The 10,931-nt window shown below is 38.2% G+C and overlaps 1 protein-coding gene across 5 annotated transcripts in view; it reads left to right on the forward strand.

Moving 5' to 3' along the window:
* gabra1 (gamma-aminobutyric acid type A receptor subunit alpha1) overlaps positions 1 to 10,418 on the forward strand; it is a 30,361-nt gene extending 19,943 nt beyond the window's left edge. For all 5 annotated transcript variants that reach the window (XM_018691452.2, XM_018691449.2, XM_018691451.2 and 2 more), the window contains exons 9-10: positions 5,342 to 5,544; positions 6,230 to 10,418. In XM_018691452.2, the coding sequence (XP_018546968.1) occupies positions 5,342 to 5,544; positions 6,230 to 6,550 (524 nt within the window). In that variant the 3' untranslated portion in view covers positions 6,551 to 10,418. The remainder of the gene's footprint in view (positions 1 to 5,341; positions 5,545 to 6,229) is intronic.
* Positions 10,419 to 10,931: the final 513 nt, after the last annotated feature.

A 10,931-nucleotide genomic window follows, 5' to 3' on the forward strand; every position in this document is an offset into this window, starting at 1 on the left:
TGCGTTTGTATGCCCAATCTAGCACCCCCACGTCCTCCCTACAGCTTCTGTGCAGTAAAAGCGTGTCAAAACTTATTTTATAATTCACAGTACTCACATTTGGAGATATAATTGATGCGCAAGGGAAAAGGAGTCTCACTAGAGGTATTTTATGTGTCTTTTAAAAGCTTTCCTAAAGGCTGAAGCACAGCATTTGCATCTGTGCAAATGTGTGGCAAGTATTGTCTGCGCTGTCTTTGTTCAGGTGAAGAGATGCGTGCCACTTAAGTTTGTAAAAACAATTCATTGACAGCGACTTTATTGCAAGGCCTTCTTTAACAGGCAGCCTGGATACAGGGTCACGCATAAAGGACTGCACTCTTTGAGTGAGCAGGCATCCCACTCCACAATGTACTTTTGACCTCGTCCCACATTTTGATTGTCATGTTTGATTGGTTGCCTACTCAGTCAAAACATCGTCAGAGGCAAATTTCTGTCTGGAACCATGGAGCATGAGAGTAGAGGGAGGGAGAGGGAGAGAGAGAGGGAGAGAAAGAGAGAGAGAGAGAGAGAGAAAGAGAGCACAGCCATTTTCCTGTAGGCTCACTCTCCCCCACAAAGATTTGGCTGTGATGCAGTAGCTGAGCAGTACATTTCACTCACTGGCTCCAGATTGGTCAGATTAGCTTGAGCCTGTCATTGAGGGACTGTCAATCAAGTGCTTAAATTGGAACCAACACAGCAAACAATACATCATCAGAGAGATCAGTGATATTAAAAACAATAAACAATGACTTTGCACCTTATGCTGAAAAATAGTTTGACCTTAAAGGACAAACAAATTTGAGCTCAAAGGGCCTATTAATTTATTTTCAGCTATGTCTGCGGCAATTTATTTTCTAATCTGCAGTCTCATAGATAAAGTTGAGCACTAAAAGTCTGTCAGGCAGATTATCCTAGATAATATCCTAGATATCCTAGACATTAAATCAAAATTCTATAAACTTTACCTTATGATGTCAGGAACCTATTAACCAAGTGGACATTTTCTGTCCTACATTCTCCAAAAATGCACATTTAGACTGTTTGCCTACATGCAGTCATATCAAACTTCTCTTTGCCTGAGGCAGCAGTGATGGCCACTCCACCTTGAAACTGTTTGCCTCACCTTGTCATTCATCACTTTAAATTTCTAACTTAAGTTTCCCCAGATTTGCTTTCTTGCACCATCTTTCTCAGTATCTCAACGTTTTTTTTCCCCCATTATGCTGTATGTGTGTATTTGAAAGTGAGTCTGCAAACAGAGGCAAAAACCTTGTTAGAAGATATGTATCATATAAATCAAGTGTCAGTGCTTGTGCACACTGAGCTAAATTGAGTGGAAGGGACTCTCCAGAATTGAGTTACCCCACTATTAATCCAGTTAGAACTTTCCAGATCAGTGACTTTGTTCATTAACAGCCTTCAAAGCCTCAAGTCTATTAGTTACAACATGTCAAATGGAGTCATTTAAAACCAGCTCTGGAGTCATGTTCTAATGAATCAACTTGCTAGTGTTCTAAATGATTCCTAAGTAGGCTTGTCACTAAACAGACACAAAGGGGAATCGTTCCTTGTGGAAGTGGGAAATGCACACCTGGCTGTCCACCTTATTAGCACAAACAAACAAACACCCTTACACACATACATCCAGAAGACTGTAAACAAAGACACACACACACAACCCTCAAACACATTAGTGTGCGCACACAACAAAGCAAACCAATACTAAGAGAAATTCTATGAAAAACATTTTTTTTCCTTTTTCTCTTGTGGTATTAAGACGTTGGAGGAGTTGGAAGACTTGTTTCCATGACAACAGAGCTTGTCAAACACAGTAAAGTATATATGATTCCAAGCACTGGGGTGCTTTTGTGAGGACTTGTGTAATACCCAGTGGTGCTGCCTTCATCCTCCCCCACAAAATTAACTGATTTACTGGCAAACAAAATACCTGACAGATTGACACCACTCTGTTACCAACCATCTTTCCATCCACATTCCTTTACCTTTTTTCATCCCTTCCCACTAGTGCCCCCCCTACCTCCAAATATACATATATAGGCCTTCACCTGCACCCCTCAGCACACACACATGTATTTAGGTTATCTAGTTGTTCCCTATAACAGCTGTCCCTTTGAATGCTCATTCATCTTCCTTCCCCCCATCTTACCTCTGTAGCTCTGAGCACAGACACAATGAATTTGAGGTGTCGCTCTTTCGTGCTCCAGCACCCGCTGAGGCCATAAGCACTCACGATTGCTGGCAAAAAACACTTTTACACTGGCTGTTCTCCAATGGAGAATGTCCTGGCACCCATTTCATGAGCAGTGACACCTTGATGTTAATGCTACACTGGAAATCTAAAGGCACTGCTCTCCGACTTACACGATATCAGCTGTTCACTTGACTCAGATATTGTAGAGAACACAATTGATCAGAACAATATCAAAATGTGAATAGTATTCTGTATTAGAACAATTTCAGTCTTCACTTTGTGTGTGTGTGTGTGTGTGTGTGTGTGTGTGTAGGATGTGTGTGTTTTTTTTCTTTAAAAAAGTAATGTACATTTCTGGAAAGCATTATTTAGCTAGTACAAATCAGCTGAATATGAACATAACTCTGAGTTGAGATGGAAGGGTTTGAAAATCTGGTATGAATGCATGACTAAGGATCATTTGATATTTCCATATCTCCTGCTGCCATGCATTCCCATAACAATGCATCAACAAACCATTCAATGCCCTACTTAGCAGCGGATGAGGTGCAGAACATGGTCATGTGTGGATTTTAAGACATCACACAACAGTATTAATACACTTTAGCAAGAAAAAATGGCTTTCATGCTTTACATCTCAGTGTCTGAATTTAGCTGCGGTCACCTTTATTCTACATGTTTTCCCTCTCCATCTGTGTACATCACATATGCAGGTGGCTGTGCTGTGTCCTGCATCAAATTGGAATTGAATAATGACACTTTCACGTGAAGCTGTTTTTCGTTTGTTCAAGTTGTGCTTGTGCCAAGTGCAATCATACCATGTGTGCTGTAGAGGCAGGTGTTACTCTTGATTATTCCTGTATGTCCTTTTATAAATCCAATTAAACTAACTATCTGGGACATTTTATAAAAGAACATCCAATGCAAATTTCAACAATAAATTGTTTCAGGATAAATAACTTTGACCTACTTATTTGTTATTCCCTTGGAGGCATAATGAACACCAGAAATGTATGACCACACACCCTGTGTACCTACTATGCAGATCCAGTAAATCCATTAGAGGTGCCTTGTTCGGTTATACTTAATGACCAATCATTTATTTGGCTCTGACTAATGAGAACATAATAATCATCCTTTATGCTTCATGTCACAGCACTAGAGTCAGCAATGCCAAAACCATGTGAAAAGGGAGTGGGAGGATGAGGAGCCTGTGATTCATCACTTAACACTTCGTCAGAACTGAGAAGGAAGAAGAAGAATTCATAATTCTAAAGGGAAACAGTAGCATTTTAGGACACATGCAATGGCTTAGTATCAGCTGCTTTTGCAGCTCGGAGGTGGTGGACACAATAAAAGGAACACTATACATTATGATGTATTTGACGCAACCACTATCTTTTCAGCTTTTTTCTTATAGGCTTTCAGAGAAAACAGTTGATTAGACTTAATAGTTACAAAAACAAACAAAAAAAACTATTGGTGATTTTGCTGAGCAAACATAACAGGGCCAACATGTGGTAAGCATTCTTTCTTGCTAATGCCCATTCTTTGACATATGTCATTATGAAACTTGTGAACTATCTTATTAGATTTGTAAATAATTTAGTCAATGGTCTGTAAATCACAAGGGCAGCTACAAAAAATGAGTCATATTAAGCACCAATTAATAGCATTTAGCAGCTGTACTGGAGGTCTTTTTTCAAGGCTGGAGAGTCGCTGCGTGAACTGATGGTAAATTAGTCACAAATATTATAAAACTGAGAAACTATGAAGAGAAGAAAAGTCTTAAAAATCCTAACAATGTCAAGCAAACACAAGAAAATTACACTGGCAAACAGGGAGTGTTATGATTTCATAAACTACCACTGAGTTGAATGAACAATTCTGACAGTCTTTGCAAATACTGAATAACATTCTTCACAGTATTGTGTTATGTGTTCCTGTTATTTTGTCTACTCTCTATAGTTTGGTATATATATATTTTTTTAAATACTTCAAAAGAAGACGACTGCATAGTTCAAAGTTCAAAAGTTTGTTTGGAATTGTGGAATAATTTCCAAAAAGATCATTCCGACAACCTTATCATTTTTTTAAAAAAAATAAGGGATGTTAAATAGTGGATGAGATAACATTTCTGTGGATCTTTTCAACATGAAAGTGTATGTGGGGTGTATCATGTACATGTGTGGTTGTACATAAACATCTCACTCCACATACAGCATGTGTGTGGGAGGGTCCTCTCTGCATATTTTATAGTTTCTGTTCAAGCCAGCTGTTCTTCACCTCCCTCCATGATAGCCCAGGCTGAATTGGTGGATTGTTTGCTCCTTGGGCTGATGTTATTTGGCGTGTAAACATCTGCAGTAGCCTGTTCTGTGATGAGCACCGCATCGTTAGATATGCTCTGACCCAGTTCCTCTCCTTCTCCGTGCACAGCCTTAGCTTTCAGCGGCTAACGTCATTGTGTAGCGCTTTGATTTTTCCAGGGGCTGACATGTGCTCCTTACAAGAGGCACTTTGGACAAAATAATGCTTTGCCATTGATCATTTTATTGTAAATGCTTGGGCATTGGTGTGCAGGGCAAATTTTGAGAGGAAACCTGTTTTTCCTGCCATTAATCAGCAGCAGTATCTCTAAGACCAACTGCATCTCTCAGCTGCATCTGTGGAGATCTTTACCTTTCTGAGTCTATTAAAAGCACAAGCTGCAAGTCTGTATCAGCTGCTCACATAGATTAATGTGAATGGACTGCATGCATCATGTGATTTATGAATAAAAAAATAACTCGCTATGCATAATATGATGTCCCCATATGATGGTTTTATGGTTATTTTTAGTAAATATTTAGAATTAAGCATTATGCTTATGCCAACAGAAAATTCACTTTCATGCCACATCACACAATTCATGAGGGTGGACATCTCCAGCAATTGATTTCATAGGGGGTTTCAGATGACTTTATTTTATACAGAGTATTACCATATTTCATATATTTTCTTCTTCATATATTTGGGGTACACAACTGAGTAATGGAATGACAACTACATGATCTGAAATCTGATCTGATTCCACATTGATCTTGTCTGTGTGTCTCCCTGCAGGAGTGACCACCGTCCTGACCATGACCACACTCAGTATCAGTGCCAGGAACTCTCTCCCTAAAGTGGCCTATGCCACAGCTATGGATTGGTTCATCGCCGTCTGCTATGCATTTGTCTTCTCAGCCCTCATTGAGTTCGCCACAGTCAACTACTTCACTAAGAGGGGTTACGCCTGGGATGGGAAAAGTGTGGTACCAGAGAAGGTATTTGAAGCCCCTTTTTATGATTACTTACTGACTTACTTACCTATGCCTAAGGAGTCCCTACAATGATATAAAAATAGAAAAAAAACACACAAAGGCCTTGACATACTACGGCTTGTTATGTGATGATATGGAACATGTCTGCATTTAAGACTCAGAGTAAGGACAAATCCAGGACGTGTCAGACTAGACACCAGTCACTGAAAGTAAAATTTAAAAACTACATGTATTGACTTGTGTTTCAAAATATTATTCGCTTTGCAACAGGACATTTAGCACTTAACCACTAAGGGAGCGAGGCCAGGCAGGCAACATTTAGTTGTTATCGCCAGCTCATCTCATAGAAAATGCAATTTGAATAACATGACATGAACATTAATAGTTTAGTGTTCATCTTGTGCTTTCTGCTCCACTTGTCTCTATGCTGCTGTTAGCAGCAGAGTGCTCTGTAATCTCCAGCTGTTTTTGAAAATAAATACATAAATAGAGCCAAATATTAATTCTCAGGTTGCTGAGTTTAACGCTTCTATTTGCTTCTATTTTTTTTATATTTTTCAAGTTAATATCCAAATTTTAACTGAATCTTCACCAGGCTGCTGAATGACAAGCTTTGATGATATCTGTAACCTGAACTCTTTATCCTTTTTACTTTTTTCCCAATACTTTCCCAAACAAACAAAATCAGCAAAAGAAGAAGAAGGAGTCCCTCCTCAAGAAGAACAACACTACAGCCTACCCAGCTGCCACTGCTACAGCCTTCGCCCCCAATATTGCCAGGGACCCTGGATTGGCCACTATTGCCAAAAGCGCACCACCACCCCCAACTGAGCCCAAGGAGGAGCCAAAGCCCAAGCCTCCAGAGGCCAAGAAAACCTTTAACAGTGTGAGCAAGATAGACAGGATTGCCAGAATAGCCTTCCCTCTGCTCTTTGGAACCTTTAACTTGGTCTACTGGGCAACCTACTTGAATAAGAAGCCCAAACTGCAGGGGGTAAATCCACACTAATCCATGTTTCATTCCTTTTAAATTATATCTGTAATTATTTCATTTTCTTTCTTATTCCTCCTATGAAAAAAAGGTGTTTATTTTCAGACAAACATGGTGTCCATGCTGGTTTGAATTCCCAGTTGTTGCATTGCTTCTATGTTTACCTAAATTTTGAAGATTTTGAAAAAATCAAAATAGAGAAAAAAGAACGATAACAATACAGACTTTTGAAAGGGTGTTGTTCAGGTCTGGGATGATGCTACTAAGAAAATGCTAATATAAATATATAGCCAAGAGAATGCTATTCTACAACTGCACATTGCCCAAACTTGTTTAGGGGCTTTTGTTTCTATGTTTGTTTTCTTATTTGAAAAATTTCTTTTTCTTTCATTTTATTTAAACATGGTACCACAGACACGGTAAAAGGCACTTGTGTATATGCATGGGCAAGGCATCTTATTATTTATGTTTCGTTATTTCAAACACACATCAACATCGACTGATGGCTTAGTTTATTTGATATCAGCAGCAAAATGCTACGCTCAGTCTCTGTCAAAATATCTTCCATTCTCTGTAGATGTTTTATGAGATTAATTATGCCATTCTTCAAAATATGTTAGGGTTTCTGCAATAGCAATAAAACATGTCTCAGTGGACACACCATTTATTTAGGGATCAAAAGAAAAAGAAAAAATACAAAAAATCCAATCATCTCTGTGCTCAGCATTGAAAATATTAATTTCCTGTCACAGCATTGTAAATACTATCAAGTGTTAGAGATGTCAATATTATGTTTAAGCTTTGCAAAATGTAACTAAAGGGTATGTTTATTGAATACATGGAAAAGTAAACTTTTTTTATTTTCATTTGTTTTTGTTTTTGTTTATGATACTTTCTACAAAAAGAATATACTGGTCTAATTCACGCTTAAGTGACTGTTTCTCACCAAGTTAGCGTTCCATTCAAAGCTGCTTTCACAATGAAGTAAAATATCCGTGTGTTTGTGGACACACTGACGGCAACAACAGCAACGACATCAACGGTGTAAAACTGAGATTGACTAGTTATGAGTAAGAATGTAAAAATCATCTCAAATCCTGGAGCGCATTTCACATGTAGAATTAAAATGCTCATTATTTACTTATTTTGTTTGGTTTATTTTTTAATTTTTTTATTTTGGAGCTTTTGATTATTTACGACTTCATTTGCCAAAAAAACAACAACAAAAAAACGTCATTTATAGCAAAGTACAGCTAGCATCACGTAAAGAAGGGTGGGGCACACTGAGAAGGAGGAGAAGTGCCTTTTCCAATTTCAGAGTTGAAGCTGTGATGGCTGTTACTTTGTTGATTGATGGCGCGTCTGTATTTTCCATCCCACTGTGTCCCCTGACCCTGTTTGCCATAGTCCCCACCTCCCTTCAGCTGAAAATTGAGACATAACACTCAGAAAGTACCAGCTACACTGCCTTCAGTATCACATGCCCGTTTGGACTCATTTGTTGCTGCTTGTTGGTGAGCAACAGCGAGAGACAGGGACAGAGACAGAAAGAGACAAAGAGAGAGAGAAGGAGACATTGAGTTGAAGTGGCACTGTAATCTTACTTTAGCCGGCGCTGTGTTTCGCACAGAGGACTTGTCTTGTAGTTCTACGATAGTGATGAAGATGAATATATTTTTGTAGCATGATGTCAATCCCTCTTCCGAGAAAAACCAACAGAAACTAACGCAAATGTGAAAAGAATGCTTTTTGTTTTTTTGTCTTGGACATTGCTTGCTCTTTTTTTTTTTTCTTTGAACTTAGAGGAGACACACACTTTAGGGAAATGCTTCTTCTCTGACGTGGCACGTTAAGGTTTCTGAACAGTCCATTTCAAATTAAGTTAATGTAGCAATATTAATTAGCAAGGGCTTTTCTTAGGACCTGAACCTGACACTCAGTCTGGGGGTGACATCCATTGTAGCTTTACATTGACCCCTCCTACTTGTAGTTTCATCTGTATGCTGTACATAGAGATCTAAAAATTATTTAGATTTGGTCAAAGATTACATTGCATTGTGTGTCCATCTTAGGTTCTGAAGCCTTTGGGTCCCACTCTAACTTTATTTCACAAAATCTTCACACTTCCTTTTGGAGAGTGGGGCATTGTATTGCATTATAGGTTCTGGGTGTGCTTTCTTTTGAATATGTTTTACAGGGCACTGAACGGGCCAAAAGGCATGTAAGAACTCTGTGTGTGTGTTTGTGCGCTGAGGCGAGGAGATCACACTATTGCCAGAGGGAAACAAAAAAGACATTGGTGGTTGTTGCTATTGTTATTATTTGCATTAACATTATGACCAATGCTGAACCTATCCCCCGCCCCCTAATGGCAGACGTCTTTGCAAGCATATGCAAGCAGTCTACTGTTCACAGCCACTTAACCTACAAGCAGAGGGTCAAGGAACTGCAAAGTTCAGGGTGAAGAGTTGTATAAAGATATTTGAATTCTAAACTATTGTATGTATGTTTATTATCATGAAGAAAAAAATATATATATACATATGTAAAATACATAATGCATACAGTATTTGATTCTATTAATGAAGACATTAGCTAAGATGATGATGAATATTGTTTGTATTATCAACCTATTGTTATGCATTTTGCACATTTAGAAGAACAATAACATTACATTTATGTAGTCAGCTTTGTGCTATGCAAGGACAGCTTTGAACCACATCATTGACCTTCTCTCCCCAACCATTGTGTTTCAGATTCACATGCTATTATTAAAAAAAAAGATAGAAAAAAAAGCTTGGCTTTTGTATCAGCTGTGCAAACCATTAGTTATTTTTTCAACCATGGCTATACAGGGTGACATCAAGAAAACAGTGGATTATCTCTTTTGTTTGCGCTTTGGATTTTTTGTCGGTGGTTGAGGGAAAATGGCTTTCATTGTTGATTGCACTTTTTCTCCAGAGACATGCAATAAAGGGATTGAACTGAAACAAAAAAACAGGAGCAAAACTGTAACAGGATCACCTTGTTAATAATATTTCTCTTCACTCCTTGAGCTTGTTTGTCAATACAAAAATAGAGGTAGCTGAAATGTTATTTTGCTAAATGGATCATTTTGTTTATCTAATTTCCAAAGCTCAATGATATTACAGGGAGCGCCAGAGAGTTTTGACTTTGATGAGAGAAAAGTGAGTTTTGTAAACTTTTCTGCTGGGAATATCTATGATAAGCCCCTACCTTGTACTCCAAGCAGGATTCAAAAAATGCTATAGACCAATTACAAATACTTTTGAGCCAGGTCTGGTTTTGCTACACTTAATGCTCCAGGGTGAGGGAATGTGAAATATGAGGCACAGTGCAATCATGAGCTTCCAACTTTTACCTTCACATTCATATGCAGAGCATACATGTAAATAAAACATTTGTAGGCACATCAGTCATTTGTTTCATTATGTTTGATGCAAGGTCCATTGCAGTTCTCAGCAGCACTTGCTTTTCAACACTGAGTCTTTGGTTATTCCTAGATACCTACTGGAGTTTTTTCTTGTATTTTTATCAAGCAAAATATGTTCTGATTTTCACTGAAATGTAAAAAAAATAAACTAATTTTCTAAAGCACAAAAGTTGACTAGGGAATTAGAGTGAGACTGTATACATATGGACATCGACATACATACACTTTCAAAATGCACACAAACACACATACTCGCATACTGTACACAGGAATGTGTTAGTAGTTCAGTGATGATGGCAAAGGGTTCTGATGGATGTAGATGAAATGGTGAACCTTCTGTAAATGTTTTCTTTTGTTTCTTTTGGTTATGATATGGCCCTGTAGAATCTGATTCTCTGCATTAGTCTTTAAATAAAAAGAAAACAAATGAAAGTTGTGGTTATACCTCTGTCCTTGTGCTATGGATTACCAGACAAAGATGGGTCTGCTTGAGGTGCACTATACACTTTATAACAAGTGTTATAAAAAATGTGATTTTTTTAAGAATGAAAATGTGAGTGATATAAGACAGCGCACAGTATGTGTTGAGTGTGTTAATGTCAAGAAGATGTTCATTTGGAGCCAGATTAGACAGAAGGGCTGGATGTCAGTCAGTCAGTCAGTCCACCACTTTGGTCTAGACTGAAATATCTCAACAACTATTGGATGGATTGCCCTGAAATTTGGGACAGAAACCAAATGAATCCCTCTGACTTTGAGCCCAGGTCTTTTCCTCTAGCGCCACCAATACATATCCAGTCAAATAATGACTAAATACTTACGCTCACTAATACGCTCACTTAGTTTAGTATGCTAACATGCTAAAGTAAGATGGCAAATTTGGTGCTTAATATCAGCATGTTAGCATTGTCATTTTGAACACTGCCTGCTGACGTTAGCATTCAG

This window comes from Lates calcarifer, linkage group LG20 (genome assembly GCF_001640805.2).
Source record: "Lates calcarifer isolate ASB-BC8 linkage group LG20, TLL_Latcal_v3, whole genome shotgun sequence".
Lineage (NCBI taxonomy): Eukaryota > Metazoa > Chordata > Actinopteri > Centropomidae > Lates > Lates calcarifer.